Source organism: Chrysoperla carnea, chromosome 4 (assembly GCF_905475395.1).
Source record: "Chrysoperla carnea chromosome 4, inChrCarn1.1, whole genome shotgun sequence".
Lineage (NCBI taxonomy): Eukaryota > Metazoa > Arthropoda > Insecta > Neuroptera > Chrysopidae > Chrysoperla > Chrysoperla carnea.
Genome location: NC_058340.1, coordinates 68,516,350 through 68,543,870, shown reverse-complemented (window position 1 = coordinate 68,543,870; position 27,521 = coordinate 68,516,350). Strand labels below are relative to the sequence as shown.

The following is a 27,521-nucleotide window of genomic DNA, read 5'->3' as shown; positions in this document are numbered from 1 at the left end:
TAGGTACAAAGGGATTGAGTTGTATAATAAATATTGCAATAATTTAGAAATAATTATTGATGATATGAAGAAAAAACCTCGTAATTTTATAACATCCTTAAAAAAGCTTCTTGCAAAAGAATGTTTTTATTCCTTAATATTCTTATAAATTTTTTAAAAATTATATGACTGTTGCTGGATTCGAACTAAGTGATTACTAAAATAACTAAATACATTGTTGTGCCTAAGTGCTCACAGAAATGATCATAATGTAAGATATAAATACAAATGTCAAATATTATGTGGTGCACGCATGTGTTCCGCTGGTGCTCGGACTAGAAGTAAGTGATCAGTTTGACTTGTGCATGCAAGTCTTGTACAATAGGGCTTTTCATCATGTCTTAAGCGAAAGACCAGTCTTTGTTTTTTTGTATAGAAAGTAATAAGTTTGATAGGAGATGTTTTCATTTATTTTTAATTGGTTATCAATCATTGTAAATCCGGGCCTTCAGTGGTATCAAGATCAGTGAAGGCCCGGATTTACAAAACAATGATTAGGCCGACGGTACTTTATGGGTCGGAAACGTGGGCTATGAACACGATAGTGGCTAATAAACTACTGATTTGGAAGAAGAAAGTCTTAAGAAAAATTTATGAAAGTGTAAAAGATCAATTTGGGCTTTGGAGAAGAAGGACAAATGAGTAAGTTTATGCAATGTATAGGGACCCCAACATTGTTAATGTTATCAAAGCACGGCGTGTAGGATGGCTGGGGCACATTTGTCGGACGTCGGATAAAATAATTCCGAAAAAAATTATTACCGAAGCAGAGGGCAGGAAACTAAAAAGTGGGCGGCCGAAATGAAGTTTTATTGTAGCCACGATTGAGGATCTCCAACAGATCGGAATTAAGAACTGGAAAGAAGAGGCAATGAATAGGAAAAAATAGAAGACAATTCATAAAAAAATTGAAGCCATGGGCCCTTGAAGCCTGCAGTGCTAATATATATATCAATCATTGTGTATGAAACAAAAGTGAATCGTAATTTTATAATGAAAAGCAAGAATAATTCAAAATAGTTATTTTTACGATTTATTTTGAAAAAGTTAAAGAAAATTTCCATACTAATAATCATTTGGAAAAAATAAAGCTTATCGTCTTTAAGAATAATTGAAAAGTTTCAAGCGCAGGTATTCGCGATCGCAAGATACGGTGGCGCCGCGCAGCGAGGATTAGTGAAACTATTATAGAGGATTTTGAGTTTTGACAGCTACACAAGTGCTGAATGTTTTTGTTGTTGAGATGGAAATTATCAAAAATGAAAAACGTTGTGGTGTTCCCCAGTGTGCGAAAACAAGATCTACAGGCGTCAGTTGTCGCGCAATGTCGCAAAAACATGCTTGCACTTGCTTCCCGCGCCCGCTTTGCAAAAACAATAGCATTCGATTTTTTTGTTGTCATTGGCTACAAACACTTTGATTTAGATCTCATGAGGTTTCTCGGTGATGTTCGACGTTTGCAAACATGAAGATTTGATTAATAAACAATTATTTTGCTTCGATTGGATACCACAGAAAAACAAGTTTTTGGAACGAGAAAGCGCCTCTCCTTCCATTAACGGCCTTCTTGATCCACCAAGTAGATAAAATATATCACCAATATTAATATCCAGGGCTTTCTCCATGTTAAAAAAACAAATAAACAAAAAAAAATGCAAAAATTAATTTTGACAACTTGAACGAAAATCCTCTATATCGGCCATATTGCATTCACTTTCACACCAGAGCCATCTCTAGGTAATTTCGTTCGCCAATTCTAGATGAAATTTCTTTTCTTAAGTTTTTATATGCAATAAACTTTTCAATAATGTGATAGACATTGCCTATAAAAACTGTAAGTGAATAGTAGCTAATTTGCATATTTTGAGTCGATTAAATTAAGCTACAACATAGAACAATTTTTTTCAATGAATATCAATATAATATGGAGAAAGATTATAGAATTTTATTTATATATATATACATGACCTTTAAACTTTGGACCTTTGCCTACGTCACTACCATATACACTTGTCTAGCAATGGTATATCATCGATGGATCATGAATATATTTTGTAAAATCAATAAAGTGGAAAAAAAGTAAGTTATATGGAGTGTCTTAGAAAATTGGTTTAGCAAATTTTTTTATTAAATATCTAAAACATACAGAACAGTAATATGGTTGATACAAGAAATACAGTCTATATGCAGTAGTGTGTAGACAGTAGTAGTAGCTATACGATGGTATATGTATACAGTCTATATGCAGTAGTGTGTAGACAGGCAGTAGTGTGTACAATAGATGCTGTATTTATTAGATATCTTGATAATGTTATGTCCAATACTTTTGTAACATACTTTAGTTACCATCGACCAATTGTCACAGTAATACTGTCCTCAGAGGCAACATCGAATATAACTATTACCGAAGTCACTGATTAAACGACTTAAGTAGTCACGATTTGAAATAAATTCGTAAATTTTTGTATTTAATGAAAATAAATGTTTATCTAATAAATAGTCATCGTTATCTGAAAAAAAAATCGTAATATTTTATTTTATCATTATGACATATTTAGTTCCTATCACAATCTGTTCTTTTCTGCATATTACTTTTACAAAATAATGTCGATGTTTCACATCTACCAGGCGTCCTGTGACAGCTCACATTTTTTTTTATTGATCTTTTCATGCATAATTTTCACCTAATATAAAATATCAACTAACGCATGATCATTTCGTGCGTTCAACCTGTACATAAGACCACTAAATTGTGTGTAAATAACCACCAGAACGCACGCTTCACACGACAATACTATCAAAAAATTTTTTTGTAAGCCCCTCTTCATCGTTTTGGTATACACACAAAAAGAGGTATCTATATAGAACGTGGCGAGCGTATGGATTTACCGCGCGATACGATATGATTACCGTGTACACGATGATCGCGCCTACTGTTTAAACATACATATACAAAACTTGAGACAACAATATTTTCTTTCACATTTTGAACGACGATAAAAACATAAAATCGGATTGGAGTAGGAAAAACCGACACGATATTCAACTAAATCTGACAGTACCTAAAGTGCCAACAGCTCAGGTTGTCGGTGTTTGTTTTAACAATTAAATAAGTAGGGACATGCTGTTTTTTTATTCAACTTAAATTTTTAAAAAGTTTTTGTGAATTTTATTTAGTTTTTTCATCATTTTCTTTATTCATAAATCGTAAGTACCACTTTCTTTTTTTTTCAACATTATTCGAAATTGATTGACAATAAAAAAAATGCCGCATTGTTGACCGAATAAGGTCCGATATTTTTAAAAAATACCTATCCCTCAGGGTTTTGGATACAAGGATATTACAAATTTTGGATGTTTTTTTTTTTCGAAATGAAAGTTTTGCATAATTTAAAGTCTTATTGTATACGGAAAAAAAATAGTGGGGGCATTATTTAACATAAATTATTTAAAAGAAAAACAAATTCGACTAGTCATGAATTAATAATAATAATAATAATTTATTAATTTTTTGATACATAAACATTTTATTATTTAAACGTATTATGTAATAATTATTAAATTAAAAAATATTTATTTTCAATAATTAAAAATTAATAATTAGTTTACAAAATGACCTCTAAACATCTTTATATAAATTGTACTATAATAATTTTATTTGGGTCTAAATACGTAAATTGTTTTTATGATAATTAATAATATTTTATTTCGTTATCAAAATAAGTATTTAAGGTAGAACGAACACTGTTAAGAAAGATTCAGATTTATTAAAGTTGATTTTGAATACTTTAAGAACAATTTTTAGAATCATTTATCCATTTAAAGCGATTAAAGTGTACTGGAAATTTTCGCATAAAATTCTCGTGATTCCTATGCGTGATCATAGATTGTGTCATCTCCACCAGGTGCCGTGATCATTCAGATTTAAGATTTGATAGTAATTTCAATGGCTTTAAATAAATAATACAATTATCTTAAATTTAAAATTGTCTTTTTCAATTTTTTGATCTAATTAGCATAATTTATTTTAACTAAGAATAATTTAATTATTTGCTAATTAAATTTTCAAATAAAATTACCGTTGTAAGATGTTTAGGAATTTTATTTTTGTTTATCATGCCAAAATACCGGTAAATTACGAGGTGTGTGTGTTTATGCTGGTAGTTTAGGATCCTGTACCAAAGTTAAATATTTATAATATAAGGAATTTTTTTTTTCATTTTGATAAATCATTTTAGCGAAAGCGCTGATTACACGCAATTTTGTAATAAACGGATTTGTTTAGTGCATTGACTTGCGCTCTCATCAAAATGAATACCCTGTAATATCTTGTAAAAAAGCCGATAATTTGAACAGACCCTTTAATCTATTTTGAAACTTCCATAACAATTTAATATTTTTGGAGTTATTTTTTTGACTGTTTACACCTGTCGTGAAACGAAGCTAAACGCTAATTAAGAAAATAAAATGTATTCTTTTTGTAAATTAGACCTTGCATTTGACCCTGTTTTTGTAACAAATAAGAAGATAATTTAACTGTGAATTTGAAAGTATTACCAAATATTATATTTGATAAATACTAAACCACAAAAAACATGGACAAACAATGAAATGCAATTTTATTTGAAAAAAAAAAGTATTAGAATTCAGTCATAGACGTAAGAGTTATATAGACTGAGTGTCAAACGATTTTAAGCGTACCAACATCTGAGGTAATTGCTTAGGTCCAACCGTTGTAGATTCGTAAGAAAATATGTAAACTGATACGTGAAAAGTATAAATTTTCTTAAAATTACATGTATTAGTAAAGTAGGTGTTTCACTTTAATATTATAGACCATAAAATTCAGCCATGAAAATTTTCGTGTGATAATAATGCGTTATTATTTCATGACTTTGTAAAAAAAAATTGGATATACGTAACAATAATTGATTTTTAATAACTTAGAAATGCCCTTGACATCAAATTCTAGTTTTGTGTTATTATTATTTAGTAAAAATGATAAAATAATTAAATCAAATTATTTAAAAAGTATCAAGAATTATGTTTTTAAGAGGAAAAATTATCTGTTGAAGAAAAAATGATACACAAAAAGAGCAATCTGCTTTTATATATTAAACTAGTGGATGTACATTTTCTGAATTTTTTTTTACAAGAAGCCCAAAAATTTGTGTAAATGTAGTTCTTCGGATATTTTGTTTCTCTCACCAATATACAGTGTCACATTTAAGATGAAGACACCATCATATTTTCGTTATTGATAGGAATATCGATTTCAACAATATGGCAAATAAGACCAGTTCTTAATATTATGCCTAGCGTCAGAGGTGGTTAAAGATGTCGAAAAAAATTAGTGGAAAAAGTTGTTAAGAATATTATTTTATACCCATATGCTGATTTTCATGACAAAATCCCTTTTTAATATTTTCATTATTTTGGATTTTATTTTCCATTTTACTCACAAATATTATGGAATGTAAAAACTGGACAAATTGATAACTTAATATTGATATGCATTCAAATATTTTGAGTGTAGAAGATATTAAGAACTGAGAAGGGTTAATGAGTCATTTTCCTAAAATAGCCCATGGACAAATTTCAACTTTCAAGGTCTTCTTTTTAAGATGTCAGATGTTTATTTTGATATACCGAATATAGCACATCGAATATTCATTGACATTATATAAGTGATTATTAATATGTAATTTTTTAAGTTAAAACTAGGATAATTACAATGCAGGACTTAACAATATATACCTATTATGCAAATTTTTTAATATAATTTATTTTTATTTTATTAAAAAAAATAATTTTTTTATACTGGTTTTTATGTTCATGGCTTTATTTGAAAGTGATATCACATGATTTTATGGAATAATAAGTTAATTTATGGCTTTAAGAGTCATTCACCTGACGAGTAAGGAAACTTCTTTTTAGCGAATAGGAAAGTTATATCTTTTCTAATTCAGTCTGCCCAAACAGTACTTCAAAAAGACGAAAATCACTTAGACCAGGCGCAGTATTTGACGTCGTTTTCATCGTCAAATACTTCAATTCTTTTGGGAGTTTTCTCTAAAAGAGCCCCGAGCAATGTAAATTTTAGTAGAGAAAAACTTTGTTAGGCGGTACTTCGACAACATCCTTTCAAAGGCCGCCTTTGAAATTTAAGAATCAAAATGTTGAATTTCTGGAAAACTACCTCTCAAATTTTGAAGCTCTTTTAATCTTGTATGAAAAATAACATTATCGGGTATATCCGTAATCCGGAAATCGGTTAGATCATTAAAACTAGTTTTACTCGTGATATTTTTGAATTTTATTTATTCCAAAAATAATTTACTATCTCATTAAATTTAATATTTTCATTTTTACAATAATTTTATTGAATGAACCTTGTAAAAAATAAAATGGAAAAATTAGGGTCACTTTGAAAAATGTACTTTTAAAAGTTATAAATGACAGATTTGTGTATTTGAAAAACATTTTTATGAAACATGCAACTATGAAACTGATTACAAAATAAATAATAATTTTGTGATTAATAAAATGTTATCAAAATAGTTTTTTTTTAATGTCAATAAAATATAAATCGAATGATTAACAGAAGACTTGAAAAAAAATCATTTTTTTATATCGATAACAAAAATAAATGTTTGACCTCCAAGTGTTTCAAAAAAATTCACATCTTCTCAATGAACTGCTATCATAAAATATTTTCTGTTCACTTTGACATTTGGAAGGTCATTCCAAGTACTGTAACAATAAATTTTTTTAACATACTTCAAAAAAAGCAGAAGGTTCTCAATTCGACTGTATTATTATTATTTTTTTTTTATGTGTGTTATTTTTATGTTTGGTAAGGCCAATCTTATTGGAGTTTTTTTTTTTGCAAACTCACTAATTTTGGGTCATTCTTTTCAGTTGTGATGTCAATTATTCGCTAGCTATCACTAATATGCTTAATTTCGCGACCAGGAGTCCACATACTTGAAATCTATTAAAGCTAGGTTAATTTTGAGCACAAATTTGAAAAGTTTGACCCAAATTTAGTAGGATTACACACTTGGTTTATCCAAATTGGATAAAACTTGGCGGTGATAGAGTAAAATTAAATTTTTTGGATTTTTATGACGTCACAAAGTTAAAAAATTCGATTTTTTTGATAACACAGGCAAATTTCATCCGATTTTATTGGAATTTTTTTTGAAACCCACTAATTTTGGGTCATTCTTTTTAGCTGTGATGTCAATTTTTCGCTAGCTATCTCTAATGTGCTTAATTCCGGGACCAGGACTCCACATACTTGAAACCTGTTAGAGCCAGGTTAATTTAGATCACAAATTTGAAAAGTATAACCCAAATTTAGTAGGAAACCATACTTGGTTTATCAAAATTGCGAAATGGTACTGGTTAACAATGATGAGCAAAGGTCGAGGAATCGTGAAAGACCTAATGTTGAACTATGTATCACTAATTAATCAATATTTATTTTTAGATCTAAAGATTAAAATAAAATTACGTTCCTAGAAATAGCTTTATCGGAAAGGTAAAATCAATTGATCGATCATAAGTTGATCAAAGTTTATAATTCCAAATTCAAACAACACTCATCATATAGTCTGTTGTTATTGTTTTCTCTTTCTATATACGCTAGCTTCGCTGATAAGGAAAACACACCTACATATTTTGAAATCATACTTTGAACTTATCATCTGATAACAGTTTTAAAAATATCAACCTAAAATTGAATCACGTGTTTTTTTTGTTTTAATTGATCAATGGTCAGTTATAGAGGGACAAAAAGGATACTCTGAATATCTATAAATCGTTGAATACAAAGAAGATGACCTTCAGAAAAACCCTTCTCTAAAACGACCCTGATATTGGTTAACTTTTAACTTCAAGCGAGAATGCATATACACGATTTAAACATGATCCTAAGAAAACGTGGTTCTTTTGGAATTTCCTTAAAGCAAATTTATACATATTGCTTAATAAAAATTAGGACATAAAAATTGAAGAAAAATTGTTTTAAAAATCGACAATTTTCGTACCCTTTTTGAGAAATGCACGTATTAGTAGGTGCAGTTAACGCAAACGCTTGCAGGTGCCAGACGTACTTCATCGATGCCCAGCTCGTATATCATAATATAATATATTATTATATTAAAATAATATTTATGGTGGAAGCGCAGGAAATACCAGTAAAATGTATACAAATTGTCTAAATAATTATATGCATTTTATTTTTATTCTTAGAAGTTAATTTCCTTTAAGTTCTTAAGAAAGAGCTCAATCAGAAACTCATTCAAATGAAAACGAATTGGTCACGATAAAAATTCGACATTGTGGTTACATATTTTCCTCCGAAAATTAGTTTAAGAGAATTTATTCTAATAAAAAACTGGAAAAACTATGATTAATTAAAATTTAATTGAAAATTTTTATGATATTTTGATATTTGATTTTTAAGTTAAAGAGATGTTTTTAAAATTTTATGTTATTTAACAGTTTATAAAAACAAATTTCTATCGGTCAACCTGTTTAGTTAGGAATTTGCTTATCAACGTTATTTTTATTACGGAGATATCGATTAATTAAAAATATTTTAATGTTTGATTTTTTTAATAATCCAATTTAATTATATATGTTTGATTTGGTAATTAAATAAAAAATGTTTTTACAAAATAAATATTCAATATCAGATAAAATCGATATCTGGTCAGAATATCGCTCAAGAGTTCAAATTTCAACACTGTTCGTTAGGTATAACTAAATCAAGAAAATCCTAAGAAAGAGGAAGCTATAAAAGAAACATTCTAAGGACGAGAAAACTAGAAAAGAGAAAGTTAAAAATACTCAAAATTGAGCAAATTAAAGCTAGCACATTCAGTACGAAGTGAATATTTCAATTTGACGACAAAGTATTTCTTTCAAATCGTTTCTTACTATGTGAAAGCGTTGTATTGGTCCAATTTTTCATAAATATATTAGTTTTGGATTAATTTGTGCTCCTACTGAATCAAAATTACAATGAATAGGAAAAACTGAATTAAATACAGTCAAACCTGGATAAGCGAGAGTTCGAGGGAGCACAATCTCATTCTCGCTTATAGAGCTGTTTCTCACTAACCCGAGTTTCTCGCTAATACAAGTACATGGGTAGCGTTTCTCTTTCATAGAGATACGCAGCAATAAAAATTCACAGCAAGTAAGAATGTAGTAAATATTCCTCCTAAATAATATAAATAATTAAAAGCTCCACTGTTGCTTAGATAAGTAGCAGTCTCGCTTACGGAGGTCCATGAAGGAAAAAACGACTCTCTCTTACAGAGGTTTCTGTTTCTCGCTAATAGAGGTTTTGGAAGCTTAAAATGACGGGTCCTGGCTATTAATCTCACTTATAGAGTTTTCTCACTTATTCAGTTCTCACTTACCCAGGTTTGACTATAATTATTATAACTACTTTTTTACCGGAAGTTAAAAAGTGTCTGCATTATTTTCGAATGTAAATCTTAATAATGAGTGCTTGAGCCTACATTTATTTTTTCTTAGTCAAATAACGTTTGATATACACTGTTTTAGATTTAAAATACATATGAAAATGTATGGAAAATGACTTATCAATTTTCTTTTATCAAACGAATATAATCATTTATTTTAATTTGATTTGATACATCGTTAAGATTATTATGTCAACTTTTCTATTCAATAATAAATTTTCCGTAAATTTTATTGTTATAAAATAATAATGATATTTTCCTTCATCTTATATGTTCATGTATTAAGAGTTTTCCTTGAATTATGATTCAACATAAAAATATGATTATTCAACTCTTCGAAGAATTTCGAATATGTTTGAAAAAATTATCTTTCACGTTTTATCAGAAAAACGTTTTTTTCTTTCTTAAATTTATGTGAACTATTATCACAAGATACTATCGTGACGCGTAAAGGGTTGTAATGATAAATATTACTATAATAAATGGAAAAAAACTTATATACATATATTACATCCCTTGGTAATAAATAACAGGATGAGTCAGGAAAAGTTTTAGAACTTCGTCGATAATTACTTATTAGGTATATAGTTTCATATTTAAGCTATTAAGCGTTTTAAACTATTTTTAACCAGCGAGCTAAAAAAAGGGGTGTTATAAGTTTGACCGCTATGTGTGTGTCTGCGTGTTTGTCTGTCTGTGGCATCGTAGCGCCTAAATGGATGAACCGATTTTAATTCTTTTGGTTCCATTTGAAAGATAATTTAACGAAGAGTGTTCTTAGCTATGTTTCATGTACGAGATTAGAGTTTTGTATCCGAAAAAATAAAAAAATTGGCGATGATCTTCAAAATCGATTCAGTTTGGAGAAGACATGACATATAATTTTAACATATAAATAATTACTATGGAAATGAATGGTCAAATAAATCTGTCTCAATTCATTTTGAAAAGTGAAATGATAAAATAATTAGGTAATTCAAAACAATAATTCAAAAGAACAAACTCAACTCAAATATTTCAATTTCAATTAAAATATTTCCAAAAATTTGTCCCAAAAAATGATAGCTCTCTAAGTATCCTTTTCATCTCATCTGGTGTCCTTGACCATCACTTTGATATTGATTTAAGAAGGATTGTTTTAAGTTTAAAGTGTTTATCTGTTTATCTGTGCGTTTGTGTGTTTCTCAGTGGCATCGTAGCCCCTAAACGGTCGAACCGACTTGATTGAGAACATTTTATAAGTTTCCAAAAATCGGTTTATAAGGAGTAAATTGCATTCGTCGGATGTTTTTTAAATTTTGTAAATTTTACTTGTCTGTATAAGTTTCTGGACTGTAGACATTTCAATACCATTTTCATGATGTTGATACTGGAAAATTACCCATAATTTCTATAAATTTAATTCTTTTTCCTGGCTCACACTATACATCTAATACTAATACTAATAGAACAATCGTTAATAATTATCGATGAATAGCAGTGTAACTAACTAAAAGGTAATATGTTTTCAATTGAATATCATTAGTAATAACTACTGTATCGGAGGTATTTGTTTAAATTAAATAGCATTTATTGTAAAATTATTGGAAAAATAAAATTTCCATTCAATACAATAAACAAACAAACACACAAACCACAAACATGCATACAATTGCAAAATAAACGTAGAAATAATTATATAACAATCATCATTAATTAATTTTTTAATAATGATAATCTACAGGGTATGGTAATCTAATGGAATTTGTTTTAATTAAAAACATTAAATGAAAAAAAATACATTTGCGGCAGCGGCAAATACAGAGCGGCAGCAAATTTTGTGACCTAAATTGATTTATAACATGAATATCGCGTCGGAATTGATCTCCGAGGTACTTGATATTCTGGGTAATCGGTATTTGTTATATAATCGATCCAAACTCGATACTCGAAGGTTTTTGGAGTCACTATCACACGAATATCGCGACAGAATTGATCTGCGAGGCTTGATTTTTGTTTATATGAAGTTGGACTTAGTCTAAATCAATTCTGATTAAAGGGGATGGGGAGTGGTTGCCCGATTATTTAAATAAATTCAAAAGTAGGCATTTTTACATTGGTTTTATGGGAAAACGGTAGATAGATGATATGTTTTCATTGTTTTCTCCAAATAATTTCAATCACAAGTCTAAACTTACCTTGGCGACCGTACTATCTTAAATTGTATTTACAAAATAATTTTCTAATAATAATTACTTCCGATATCATATAAAAATAAGTGGATATTACATAATAATGTTTATACGTCTTCCCATCAACATAAATTAATAAATTCAATAGTTTATTTCATGCAAAATTAAATTCAAAAATCATATTTAGTTTTTTTTTTCTTTGCTAATCAATTTATGCAAATATTAACGGTTAAACATTATGTAATTTTATATCATTGACTTTATAGTTTTATATAGACTAAGCGTCGCCTATCTTTCTGTACAGTGAGAAGCGTGCCAACATCTGAAGTAATTGCTTAGGTCAGCTAGGGACATTTATTAAAAAAAATGCATTTATCAAAAGAATATAAGGACATTTATCAAAAACACATACATTGAATGTCAAATTTTGATATATCAAAATGTTTTACATAAAACATCGTGATTTCACTGAATTTTTTCGCTTTTTGTCTTAAAAAAAATACTTATCACGTATCACTTTACATTTTTTCTTACGAATCTACAATGGTTGGACCTAAACAATTACCTCAGATGTTGGTACGCTTAAAATCGTTTGACACTCAATCTATATAACTCTAAAGTTTATGATTTTTATTTTTAGCAACAAATCACAAGTAAGAATATTATTATGTAAATATTACTTAATTCGTGATTACTTGTCTAAATATATAAATCACATACAGTTTTATTAATGAACGGAACAAGTTCAAGGTAACTTGTTTAAAACGTGAAATAAATTTTTATTGGTGATTAAATAATCAGGAATTGATTTTTTCACGTGCAGAAATTATCTATGGAGGTTAATTTATTTCGTTTCTAGTCTTTACGGATGACTTTTTGATTAGGATAAAAAAAGCTATAAAGGTTCATCATGTCCTTAAAATCCTTATTTCCTTCCATTCACAATTTAATTCATTCTTTAATCTCCTAATTCTGGACATGTTTTGAATTAGTCATTAAATTATTGAATTACAAATTATTGATATCAGGAATCATTCTTTTAGCTGTTTTATATCGAAGAATTTGGATAAGTCTAAGAAGGATTCGAAAGTTCGTATAAATATGAACCTTGATTCAATATTTACGGATATGTTATAAAATAGAAATCGTTTAACAAGAAAAGAATTAAACTAATTGTTTTTTTTTTTTTACACAACAAATACAATTTAATGATTTAATTAATTTTAATTAAATGTAATTTATTTTACAAATTAAAAAAACAAAACTTATTAATTTAAGAATATTATTTAATTAAATTTTTTTTTTGCAAAACAAGTCAATTTCTATTTAACATTTCTAACACAACATTTTAAGTCGAAAAAATTTAATAACTAATAAAAAATATGTTTTTGATTTATCAATCAAAATATAAATAAATCAATAAATCAAATTTTGTATTACTTAGAGAGAGGTAGGTAAACTTGACAAATAATCATTTTGAAAAAAAAAAATTATGATTACCTTGACTTTATTTTATTCATGTTTAGGTTGCATGACGTCATAATGTGTATAATCACTGTTGTTTTGTTTATGTTTATGAATTTTTTTTTTTTTTTGATTTGGCACTTAAATATTATTTAATTGTCAGGTTTGGATTTAGAACCAAATTTAATTACTCCCTTCCGGCAAAAAAGAGTGATTGATTTTCAGTGTTTCATTATTCAAATGTTCAAAGATTATATTAAACATATTTAATTGATTTTCCGCGCTTCCACCATAATGTTGTTATTTTAATTCTTTTCAAACTGTTTGTCATTGTTTTTTACTTTAATCCCTTTTAATCGGGACAATTTTATAAAAATTAAAGTTTTAAAATGAAAAACAGTATCCTGCAGTTTAGGTACTTTTAGATGTGTCAAGGGCTTTTTAAATTTTTCTTGTTTTATTTTTGTTTCTTCTGAGGGAAATTTTGGCCCGTTTTTGGAAACTTTTGTGGATAAAATCCTCTAAAAAAATCTAACAAACATTTCAAATTAAATTATACCCAAAAAAGGAAATTTGAAGAGAGGATATCTCGAAAACTTTAAGTTAAATTTTCTAATTAGAATTTTTCTGCCGTTCTGGATCAATTTTCGTTAACACTGGGCAATGAGAAATTTCGATCATCATATAGTCCGGTCCTGATAATGACTAGCATTTTCAATTTAAATTGAATATTTATATAAATTAATAATAATAACTGCAAGATCAATGGCCTTTTAAAGTATTTAAATAAAATTTAAAACTGCGACAAATTTTTTTCTTATTTTGATAATTAATTTATTTCTATATAATTTAATTTTAGTTAAATATATTTTTTTTTTATATTAAATTACATAAATTTTTATCGTTGTTATCTGATTTCGTGTCGCAAGTATTTTATAGGCAACCATGTATACAGAAAATATAAAAATTAGGTTAATTTAATGATTGGATGCAGAATTTTTGAGATTTCGCAATATTTGGATCGATTTTAGTGCGTATCTCAAAAACTACTCGACCAGTCATCAAACGCACCCGTTTTTTGTACTTTTTGGGTCAAAATTACCTTATATACTGAGTTTTATCGAAATTAGAGATAAAAAAATTTCTCGATTTTTTTGCAATTTTTTTAAGGGGTACTCCCTTTGAAAAAATCGAGAAAAACGCAAAAAAAATTTTTGTTGGAATTTGATGAAACTCGGTGGTGGAGTAATTTTGATGGGGATATTTCAACTTACAAGCTACTTGTTAATATTAAATTAAAACACAGATTTTATCAAAATTTTTTGGAATTGAAATTAATTAATTTTTTCCAAGCGATATAAATCAAATTTTGGCAAAAGTTGACAACACAGGTTTGAATAACAAATAATAAATGTAAAATTAATAAAATTTATTACTCCTTATGTTAAAAATAAATCTGTAATCTAGATTGAAGTAAAATATTATTATTTATTATTGATAACATATTTTTTTTGGAATTTTACGTAAATTAAGTCAAAACTGTAGACTTAATATAAACAATATATTAATAATTATAGTTTTATCAATATGGACTTTGTTTAAAATTATTAATTTTAAAGGATTTTATAGTATTTTATAAATCAACGATATTTTTTAATCTAAGTTGTCAATCATGATCCAATGTTGTAATTTTCTAGACTTTGAATTAACATTCCGATAAAATTGTTATATTAGTATGAAAAGACAGTCCTAGATAAAGTTTCCATAATAATGGTGTTATAGTTCTATCAAAACAAAGTGGCACTGAGCAAAAGAGAGTGTAGATATGAGTGCACATACGTATATATCTCTTTCGCAGACCCACTTTGGTTTGATTATGTTAACTTTACTGTTGAAAAGGTATCTGTTTGAATTCTGGCTCTCTTTACACAAAGAACTAACAAAATTTTTAATGTGTTTATTCGCGAGGGAAAACCCTTGTATGGTTACGCTTCTGAGTCTATTGAACTTAGAAGATCTAAACCGCTTTTAGCAATCTATGTTCGTGATAAGAATTTATAAATAAAAATTACATAAGTGGTTTACTATTTATAAAGACTTAAAAACATATATTTATTTTGAAAGATACTCTTAGCTCTTGCTTATCATCAGAGTTAAAGATAAACAATAAGTCATTTTATTGCAAATTCCGTAACGAAAAAATAGAAAATGTTAAAAGATACTTAAACACCAAAGCAAAACTATACTTAAACACCTGCGCCAACACCAACAGGCATTTGGTGTATTAAGCCCTATTACAAATATTAAACTATAAGTCCGATTATCTTGAAAATTAATGGAATTTCATTTAACAAGTTTGAAATCGGATAAGATTAGACTCATAAATATAACCATTTACATTTCCTGGAATTGAGGCATACTCATTAGCCGATAATCAAGTATGTAACTTCCTCGGGATTGGGTGTACAATTAAGTCAGGGGAAGCTTGATGTAATCATTTCCAAGGTAGAATCTCCTGTTGTGGATATATTGGATACGCTACTTTAAACAACTATATTGTAAACAAAATACTTATTATTTAAAATCAAAATACTAAATCTTTATAAAAAATCTTTATATTTTATTTATTTAAACTAATTTGAATAGTTTTTATTATTTTTACGATAACAAAACATATTTTTCTATTCAAGAATATAAAATTTATTTATATTTGAAAAAGAAAAAAATTGGATAAACAAAATAGATATTTATTTTACTTGGATTATCTCTATCTTTATATATAATAAATGCGAAAGTAATTGTTTGTTTGTTTGTTACGCTTTCACGCTAAAACTAGCGAATGGTTTTTAATGAAACTGTACAGCAATATAGCTCATACTTCAGAATAACACATGAGATATAATTTATAAAGATATATTAATAAAAATAAAAACAAATTTAAAATTAATTACAGATTTCTGTAAAAGCAGTCATTAGACATTACCATAAATTACAGATTTCTGTAAAAATATTCAATATAAAATATTTCAAGGCCATCTTTTCTGATATATTCAATGAATAATTATGACTATTATACATTTTAAAAAATAGAAAACCATACATATATTTTAGCTGTGTAAAACAATCCTTACCGGTGGTGAAGATCCATTAGCCATAATCAATTATATAACGGATATAATTAGATTAATTACACATATAAGTTAATTACCACGTAATATATTTTCATTGACAGGAAAAACTAATATTTTTATCAAATTAATAATTTTATAGATAAAACTAATCCTATATAATAAAAAGGAGCATGTAGGAAAAACCATGAGGACCTTTGAAATCTAGTCAGTAAGCCTCAAATTGAAATGCTTTATAATTTATAATCAATTTCCTAATATTTAACGGACAATAAAATAAATAACTTAATCCTAAGTAAATTATTTAGCTTCCTTATTAACAAAAACATTTCTATGGTAAAAAAAAAAAAAAAAAAAAGAATAATTCAAAACAACCGAGCTTTATTTAGGCTTGTCAAATCTCAGTAGATATTTCTCCTAATACTACGGCCATGCACTCATTAAATATTCTAATTCTAATAAATTCTATTATTAATTTATATATTATATAAATTAAATTATAAATACGCAATTTATTATTTACGATTATAAATAATATTTATTGTTTAAGGAATCAAGAGTTAGTTATTCATATAAACATCTATTTATGTGAGATAAATATAAATCAGTGACTCTCAACAAATTATTTCATAAAGCTTGAAAGCTAACACGATACATTTAACTGCAAGCCTTTTTTATCCAATAGTACTGGAACTTCTCAGAACCTCCACCAAATTTTTAGTTTGGTAATAAAGGAAAACGTTATTTTAATCGTGACTTAAGTATCAAATTTATACAAATCTGGTTTTTTTGGTCAGCCATATTTGTTAAAAGAAATTCATTAGCAAAGCAATATGACGGCATACGGCGTATACCCCAGTAGTTTGATCTTGAAAAATATGCTGTGTTAATGTCGTATACCCTGTGTGTATTGAAAACTGAACGGTCTATTTATCATAAACCTTTATCAGTTTCAAAATTCTCTCCTACATTACCGAAACGGTAGACAAAAGCTAGGTTAGATTAGAGCGGCCGTCCTGGGGTGGAACACACTTAGACCATAGGGTCCGTTGTGATACCGAAAAAGGCTTGGCCCATCCTCGGCCACTACTCCATGAACCATTTGAAGCTGTTTAAGAACAGCAGGAGAGTTTTGACGTCGACGGACTCCAGGTCGGAGAGATCGTCAAAGAGAGGTTGGCTCAAGTAAGTCCATCTCCTCATGACAAGAGCCGGGCAGTGACAGAGAAGATGAGGCATTGTCTTCTCCTCCTCACCACTGAGACAACTCCTGTAGTAGTCGTGATACACTGCCAGGCCCAGGCTTTCAGCATGCCTGCCGCCCAACCGGAGTCCTGTAATAGTCGCAACAACTTTGCGAACAGAGGTTCTTGGAAGTGATATAAGATCTTCGGAACGCCTGCGATTGTACTCAGACCATATCTGTCTTGTAGTACCACAAGTACGTTCCTCCTTCCATCTAAGATTGGCCCTTTTTAAGATATCCTCTTTGAGGAGCAACTTGGAGTTCGCAAATGGAACTTCCGGATATTTATTGATGCTTGTGTCCGGCAGCATTGTGCCAACGGTAGACAAAAGAATTATATAAATTTCGTTTTATTATGAACTAAGGGTCTATTTAAAAGAAAATTTTTTTGAATTAACTGAATATACCTACAAACATGTCAGTTTTAATCAAAACTTATTTATTGAAATAATTTATTTAAAAATATTTTTAAAAAAATTAATAAATATGATTTGTAAATATGGAATTTTGATATGCGAACGCGACAGCGCATTAAATGACATTATAATTATTAATATAATAAAATGTAATTATGTATAAAATTGTACTTTGTACTAAAGAGGTCTGACTTCGACGTAAGCAATTCCATTGTTTATTTAAACTTAACTTATTGTATGTTTTATTAAAACATAAAAACATACATATTTATTTTAGTTTCACATTAATTTTTATAAAATTTACAAAAAAAAAAAAATATTAATAAAAAATTATTAATAATTCAAATATTTAATTGATCTTTTACTATTAGGTGCTAATTAATATCACGATAGAAATGTTAAAATTCGCTGTCAAATTATCTTCATATAAGAATAATTAAAAAACAGATTCATTATTTGAATTAGGCATTAAACAAACACATTTTAGTGAATTCGACAATTTTAATTCGATATGATTATCTATTATTTCCGATAGATATTATCGATTCTACGAAGGTTAAAAATTAGCAAGTAAATTTTCTTTTTTGCTCAAATTATGAAAGTAAATTGTCAACCAACAACGAATTAGTAATTTCTGAAGTAGGTGTATGTTTGGAATTTACAAAATTGTTTTTAATTTACTATCTTTATTATTGCTAAAATACTTATTTTATGTGTACAAGATAAGCGTATGATAATATGATGAAGCGTATGATAAAATAGTTTTCATATTTTGTAAAGGCCGTGCCACAAGGGTGCGTACATTCTGGAAGGGGGGAGGGGTTGCTCTCCCTTTGTGTATGATGATCGAAGCAGTTTTATCCATCAATTTTTTTAATAAAAACGCTTTGATTTTGCTTTACACTCAAAATAACTAATAAAAATAAGAACAAAATTTAATGGAACGATTCAGAAATTGAGCGTCAAGACTTACTACTTTGCAAAAATCAAATTTACATCGAGCGACTTTTTTGGAAAAAAATATCCCTTCTCTAAATGAAATCCAGTACCTATCTATACGTGCTTGGCGCGGGCACCAAAATTAATCTTGATACTTTTCGAAACACACGATTTCATTACTTGAAATGAAAAAAATTCTTTGAAAATTAAATCCCTGTTGACCTAAATCAAATTTGGAGATTGCATTCTCAATTTGGATTGACTTAGTAGATAATCGTAGGTGAAAGTATTAATTAAAAATAAATTTTATTTACGATTTTCATTTGTAAAATTAACTCGTAGTTTAATTCGTATGTGCAGATGTACATGAAAAGATGTGAATAGTTTTTTCATTATTTAAAATTGTCTAAAAATTGGCTCTTTGCCTTCATAGAATTAGATTTTAAATATATAAAGTACACTTAAGTACGGTCTAAAATTTAAACTTCATACTACTTTTGGCTTTAAAATTATCGTTCTAAATTTTGCGATCATTTTTGTTTTTAACTTGTTTCAAACCCAACGTAAACATTGCTTTAATTTTTTCAGAAATTACTTTATATAGATTCCATAAAATCATGTCATGAATTCCGTTTGAGTTTTTGATATAAATTTCTTTTTTTTTTTAATTAACGCAAAATTACGAGATTATTTAATTAACGAGCTATTAAGAATGGATCAGATTCTCTTTAAACGTAGCTAAATGCCAAACAATCAAACTAGCTTTCAAATAAGAAAGGGCTTAAAATTATTTGCATCGTGCATGAGTTTTATTGGAGGCGTTTCTATGGTTCGATACACTACTCTATTAATATAATTTTATGGATGGACATAAGGACTGGAAACCTACCATGAACACGCGCCGAACAAATAACATTCCTATATTTTGTGCTTAAAAAATGTTTATAACAAAAGAAAAACCAAGGAATGCGGGAATGCGGGATTGTGTTTTAAAACAGCGTAACCAAAATCTCTAAAATTTGTTCTCCACGTGTAAAAATGTATTTTTATCAAACGAAAATAAAATTTCACAACGTCATAACTAAAGTTAATAAAATTATACAACTTTAAAGACGATTACGTTTTTATTAAGTGTTGTTTTCTTTTGGGGAAACACGTTTTAAATTGTAGTAAACAAAATTTATTAATCTAAAAATAATATTTGGACAATAATATGTATTATATACTTAAGTACATTATATATAGTAGTACATATCACATCGAAGTCACATAATAGGTTTGGATGCCAAAAATTTCAAATATATATGCCACATATATTGTTTAAAAAAAAGTAGGTATCTTTTAATTTTGAATGGGATATCTATTTTTAATTTATGTAATTCAAATATGTAAATTAATAGTGCGTTTAGAGACGCAGTAATTTGGACATATTGCAAAAATAGACCCCAAGGACATCCTAATTATACCTTCGAAAAAATCACATGTGATTTTAAAAGATAAAAGTGAAAATCTATGAAAAATGTTTTTATAAGAAGTACTGTCTATCGTAAGAGAGATATAAATTCTATTTCATTTTAAAGTAATCAATTTCTTTTCTACCAATTGGCTTAAGCTTCGAGAAAATATTCACTCGCTAAATGAGGAAGTAAATAATAAATGTTTGCATCGTCATGACGACTCCCCCACGCCCTAGATTCTCACGGTATGATCCAAAGAACATTTAAAGGTTAACATCGTTTTTTTTTTTTTACAGATAACATTTCTCATCTTAGAAGATAAGATTCACTCGACAACCAAAACATATATTTTAAGCCACTAAGGAAAAACAAAACACCGCCAAAATGGTTGTCCGTATGATAAATTCTCAAACAAAATCATTAATACGAAACAATTTAAAATTATATTCACGCACATATGCAACGCATCTTCCAAAATCGAAAAATGTCGAATATAAACCAATTCGTAAAGTATTAGCAGCAAATCGTGGTGAAATTGCTATCCGTATATTCCGAGCATGTAACGAATTGGGTATTAAATCTGTGGCAATCTACTCGAATGAAGATAAACTTTTGATTCATAGACAAAAGGCAGATGAATCATATTTAATTGGTAAAGGATTGCCACCCGTCCAAGCCTACTTAAATATACCTGAAATTATTGAAATTGCCAAAAATAATGGAGTCGATGCGATCCATCCTGGTTATGGTTTCTTGTCAGAACGTGCCGATTTTGCACAGGCTGTTGTGGATGCTGGATTACGGTTTATTGGACCCTCACCAGACACTGTCCGACAAATGGGTGACAAAGTAGCTGCTCGACAAGCTGCTATTGCTGCCAGTAAGTGCTCAAAAACTTTGCTCTCGGTATGAATCATCTAATCTATGTTTTATTTTTGTAGAAATTCCAATTGTACCTGGAACAGACGGACCAGTAACAACTGCCGCAGAAGCGAAAGAGTTTTGTGAAGTTCATGGATTACCAGTAATTTTCAAAGCTGCATACGGAGGTGGTGGTCGTGGTATGAGAGTGGTCAAAAAAATGGATGAAGTCGTGGAAAACTTTGAAAGAGCATCAGCAGAAGCCAAGGCTGCTTTTGGTGATGGTTCAATGTTTATCGAACGATTTATTGAACGTCCTCGACACATTGAAGTACAATTACTTGGTGATCACGCTGGAAATGTTGTACACTTATTCGAAAGAGATTGTTCTGTACAACGTCGTCATCAAAAAGTTGTGGAAATGGCACCTGCTCCACATTTAGATCCAAAAGTTCGTGATGCTATGTTCAAATGTGCATTGCAAATTGCAAAACATGTAGGATATGAAAATGCCGGTACTGTTGAATTCTTGTACGAACCAGCAGCGAAGAAATTCTACTTTATTGAAGTCAATGCCAGGTAAAATGACTTTGTTGGCAGGGTATATTTTTATTACCTAGCCAAACACGGACATTCTTACCTTTGGGAAGAAATAGGAGCACCTACTAAAATGGTTATATTTTACAGATTACAAGTCGAACACACCATTACTGAAGAAATTACAGGAGTTGATTTAGTACAATCTCAAATTCGTGTCGCTGAAGGATTAACTTTACCAGAATTAGGATTAACTCAAGATAAAATCCATGCTAATGTAAGTTTCCGTGATTAGTGCACTTGTACTCTTGCAAAAGTCTTGACGTTTTGCACTTGTAAGACTATAATTCTTATTCAACATCACTTGATCTTCATTTGAATAATCTTTGTTGTAGGGCTTTGCCATTCAATGTCGTGTAACGACTGAAGATCCAGCCAAAGGTTTCCAACCTGATTCTGGCCGTATTGAGGTATTCCGTACTGGTGAAGGTATGGGTATCCGTTTGGATAGTGCCTCAGCATATGCCGGAGCTGTGATCACGCCACATTATGACTCGTTATTGGTAAAAGTAATTGCCAGTGCTAAAGATTTACCATCAGCCTGTGCAAAAATGAATCGTTCATTACGGGAATTCCGTATTCGTGGTGTTAAAACAAACATTCCATTCCTATTAAATGTATTAGAAAATCAGAAATTCTTAAACGGAGCTGTTGACACATACTTTATCGATGAAAATCCTCAATTATTCGTATTTCAACCAACCAAAAATCGTGCACAAAAATTATTAACATATATGGCTGAAGTATTAGTTAATGGACCACAAACTCCATTAGCTACTAAACTCTTACCGGAAGAAATTGTTCCAGTGGTTCCAGAAATCAAAATTTTGAGTGAGTAAATTGTATTTAGTACATTTTGTACAAGATTGTTGATATTCCAGCGTTTCTTTTATGTGTTTTCTGGCACTTTAAACGGCCAATTAATTGGTAACATTATTATTTATTATAATGGGCTCCTCCAGGAATATTAACGGACATTTACAAAATCTGAATAAAAAAATTTTTACAGAAATAAAACTGGCGTCGTATTTTGGAAAATTGGCGAAACATGTTACATATACAAATTTTAGAGCAACATAAAAATAAATATCGAAAATATTTGGACTATAAAATCATTTTGCATAAACAAACATTTTTTTCTTAGAAAATTGGCATTAGAGAATCATTGCACGATTATTTTTCAAAATTTCTGGTGGAAGTGGTTTTTGTTCGTAGAAATTTCTTCTTTTTCCTATCGTAGTTGATGGGTTTAGTTTAATCATTTTCATGGCATTTACAAATTTTACCTAATTTTTTCACGTCGGATTAACTTTATTTGAAAGACGAATAAGCGAATTTGGACACTAGAGCACATATAAAGGGTCGTTTAAGTTTTATGTAAGCAACTTTTTGTTTTTGCTCTGCTTACGTAATTCTTGAACCCCTTAACAATGAGTTTATTGATCTACCAAATAAAGTTATCTTGACATGTAGGAGATGGGTACATTCAAAAATCAATAGATGTAGAAATGGAAGGGCCTATTATATCAACAAAATTTGCACTTTCAACTTGTTTTTTTGGTTTTTTTTTCTTAATTTTTGTTTGATAATATTTATTTATTTTTTTTGGTTAATAATCATTTTTAATTGGTTGACACAATTTTTTCCCATTTGATGCGACAATTATCATTTGAAGACAATTTCGACCTTAAAATTACCAAACAGGGAAATCCATTTTAATCGATGGACCCAAATCGAAAATACTTAACCTACAAAAAAATGTTCCTACAAAAGTTATTTAAATTAAAGTGGAACATCATATTCTAGTCAAAGAATCGTCATCTTTTATCGTTTAGGATTTAAGTTAACTAATAAAAGACCTCGGAGAACAAGGTCCAATTTGATATCAGAACATGTTGTTCCACTTCAATCTGAATAATTTTTGTACGAAGCATGTTTTTGTAGTTTAAATATTTTAGAAGAAATTTGGACCCTTTAATTAAAATGGGTTGCTCTGTATTATCTCAAATTTTCGAAAAGTATGCGAGCTATCAACTCGTATATATTTTCATGTGATAAGCCTGAATTGAAACTCTTTCTCTGGATTGGAATTTCAATATTAATTCAAGTTTTCGGAAAAACATACATGTATTTTCTTTTATTTTTTTATTTTTTTTGAAAACTTGAATTAATATTAAAATTTTGAGATTAAATTCGGATTCTGCGCAGATGTTACTCTATCTACGAAATCAAATCCCGCATCAAATAGGCAAAAGTTAAATTTTTGTCGACCAGTGTTAATTTTTTCTTTCATTCTAATTGTTACTTATAAGCATGTTTCAACTTTGTATTTCGCACAGATGAAGGCGCTCGTACCGACGAAGAGGATTCATACACATTACGTAATTATTTTATTTTTTTATGAAATTTTTCTTTTTGAATTTTCATATTTATAGCTTCATACAAAACTCATAATGCAAAACCAATTCGATCCTAAATCCTAGGCACTAACATCCTTACTCCAGCATGCACTAATTTTCCACTTAAGACATTTTATCCAGAGCTGTATTCTAATTTGGATTCGTTATTGTGTTATAGCTCCCCCACCAAAAGGTTTCAGAGATATTCTTAAAAAAGAAGGACCAAAAGCTTTTGCCAAAGCTGTACGCGCACATAAAGGTGCCTTGTTTATGGATACTACATTCCGAGATGCTCATCAATCGTTATTAGCGACACGTGTTCGAACTCATGATCTCCTCAAAGTATGTTTTAATTCAACTGAACTTAGGAGCAAAGAAAGTAAGATTTTAATTCAAATTTGTGTTTTAGATTTCGCCATTTGTCGCCCAAAAATTCAGTCAATTATATTCATTGGAAAATTGGGGTGGTGCAACATTCGATGTCTCCTTACGTTTCTTACACGAATGTCCATGGGAACGTTTAGAAAAAATGCGTGAATTAATTCCAAACATTCCATTCCAAATGTTGTTGCGTGGTGCAAATGCTGTCGGTTATACAAATTACCCAGACAATGTTGTCTATAAATTCTGTGATTTAGCTGTAAAAGCTGGAATGGACGTTTTCCGTGTTTTCGATTCGTTGAATTATGTACCAAATTTGGTTGTTGGTATGGATGCCGTCAACAAAGCTGGTGGAGTTGTTGAAGCAGCTATTTCATATTCTGGAGACGTTGCAAATCCAAAGAAAACGAAATATACTTTAGATTATTATACAAAATTAGCTGATGAGCTAGTGAAAGCTGGTGCTCATGTTTTGGCTATTAAAGATATGTCTGGTCTTTTGAAACCACAATCTGCCAGGTTTGTAATAGTTTTTGCAATTTTTTTGAGCCAAGATCGTATCGGAGAAGAGAGAAGGTATACTTACAATTTTTTATTTTGATTTTTTAGATTATTAGTATCAGCTCTTCGCGCTCAATTACCAGACGATGTTCCAATCCATATTCACACCCATGATACATCCGGTAATGGCGTTGCATCAACCCTATTTTGTGTTGAATCTGGAGCCGATGTTGTGGACGTAGCTGTTGACTCCATGTCTGGATTAACAAGTCAACCAAGTATGGGTGCAGTTGTCGCCGCACTTGAAGGCACTGAACATGATTCTCACATTGATTTGAATGATGTCTCAGCGTATTCTGCATACTGGCAACAAGTTAGGTAAGATCTGCTGCAATCTCTTCTAGAGAATTTGGTGGACTAAATTATAAACTTTATTCTTCCAGAGGATTATACGCACCATTTGAATGTACCGCGTTTTTGAAATCTGGAAATGCCGATGTCTATTTGAATGAAATCCCCGGTGGTCAATATACCAATCTCCAATTCCAAGCATACTCCTTAGGTTTGGGCGAACAATTCGAACAAGTTAAAAAAGCATACATCGATGCAAATCAAATTTTGGGTGATATTATTAAAGTCACACCATCATCAAAGGTGGTTGGTGATTTAGCACAATTCTTAGTACAAAATAAACTAACACGTGAAGAATGTGAAGAACGTGCCGAAGAATTATCGTTCCCGAAATCAGTCGTCGAATTCTTACAAGGTCATATTGGACAACCTGTTGGTGGTTTCCCCGAACCATTCCGTAGTAAAGTATTAAAGAATATGCCAAGAATGGAAGGTAGACCTGGAGCAAGTTTACCACCATTAGATTTTGATGCATTGAAGACATCCTTACAAACCGATACGAATAGATCGATTAGTGATTACGATGTTATGTCCGCTGCCCTCTACCCACAAGTTACAAAGGATTACTTAGGATTCAGGGAGAGATTTGGACCTGTTAAGGATTTAGAAACTAGAATATTTTTGGTTGGTCCTAAAATTGGTGAGGAATTTAATATTGAAATTGAAAAGGGAAAGAGTCTTGTTGTACGACATCTTGCCACAGCGGACGAAACTACTAAAGAGGGAGATAGAAAGGTAAGGTTTCGTTAAAATTTTTGTCATATTCTTATTATAAAATGAAAAAATTATCACAGAAATATTCAAATTACGATTTTTTTTATTTACAGGTATTCTTTGAATTAAACGGACAATTACGAACAATTTACGTACGAGATGCTTCAGCAAAGAAAACCGTTGAAGTACATCCACGTGCCGAAAAAGGCAACGAAAAACATTTAGGTGCACCAATGCCTGGAACAGTACTTGAAGTTCGCGTTAAAGTAGGCGATACAGTTGATAAAGGTACCCCCGTTGTTGTATTATCCGCAATGAAAATGGAAACAATTGTACAAAGTCCAGTCGCTGGTAAAGTTAAGAAAATTCTAGTCAAAGTCAACGATAATTTACAAGCTGAAGATCTAGTTTTAGAATACGAATAAATTAAAAAATAATTTTTCATAAAAATTATTTATCGTTCTTTTAAAAAAGACATTTTTCTAATCAAAACACAGATGGCTCTACTTATTATATACAGTAGAGCCATCTGTCGATCCTATCCACACAATACAATATGAAATGAATGTTGCGAATGAAAAGAATGTGGACATTAGGATATTTTTGATAAATTTTTTTCTGTTATTTGTTATTATTTTTTATATAATTTATAATGTTATATAGTTTTATATAATAGGCGCCTAAAAATCCTAATTTTCTTCCCATGTTTTTTTTTCTGGAAGAATTAAAAAAAAAACTTAAAAGATCTATTTTATATTATTGTTACAATGTTTTTTTTTTCTGATCGATTTATTTTTTTTATATTTTTAAATAAATAATATAAAATAAATTTTATACTAAAAAAAAAAGAACATAATTCCATTCCTGCCTTAAAATTTTGTATAAAATATCATAATGTCGCCTACAAAAAAGTTATGTTAAAAATGGGTTGTATATATTTTTAAATAAAATATTTTATTTTTAAAATTTGAATGTTTTTTATTTCAACAGTGGCTTTTATAAAAGTCTCCTGCTTTATATTTGAAATTAAAGTCCAGTATTTGGTTTCCCACACGCGCAGTTTTTCCGATTTGCCGCGTATACAGAGTAGCAAATTCTACAGCCACCCGGATGTTAAAGAATATCAACCGCGAAGTTGATTTTATTCCAATATATATATATTTATTGTGTGTAGATGTTAGCTCCCAAACTCCTCCGAAACGAATGGACCGATTTTGATGACACTTTTTGTATGTGTTCAAGTGGATGCGATGATGGTTTAGATTCACCATTCGGTCCACTACAACTGTTTTTG

At 29.4% G+C, this 27,521-nt stretch overlaps 1 protein-coding gene across 2 annotated transcripts; it reads left to right on the top strand.

Moving 5' to 3' along the window:
* Positions 1–2,932: 2,932 nt before the first annotated feature.
* LOC123298999 (pyruvate carboxylase, mitochondrial) lies at positions 2,933–26,941 on the top strand. 2 transcript variants are annotated; one of them, XM_044881105.1, is made up of 11 exons: positions 2,934–3,246; positions 20,660–21,243; positions 21,305–21,803; positions 21,912–22,038; positions 22,157–22,652; positions 24,161–24,202; positions 24,399–24,562; positions 24,630–25,120; positions 25,211–25,480; positions 25,546–26,248; positions 26,341–26,940. In XM_044881105.1, the coding sequence occupies exons 2-11, from the start codon at positions 20,748–20,750 to the stop codon at positions 26,650–26,652; spliced, it is 3,600 nt and encodes a 1,199-aa protein (XP_044737040.1). In that variant the 5' UTR covers positions 2,934–3,246; positions 20,660–20,747; the 3' UTR covers positions 26,653–26,940. The 2 variants fall into 2 exon arrangements, with proteins under 2 accessions (XP_044737041.1, XP_044737040.1); XM_044881106.1 differs by lacking the exon at positions 24,161–24,202 and having other exon boundaries at positions 2,933–3,246; positions 26,341–26,941.
* Positions 26,942–27,521: the final 580 nt, after the last annotated feature.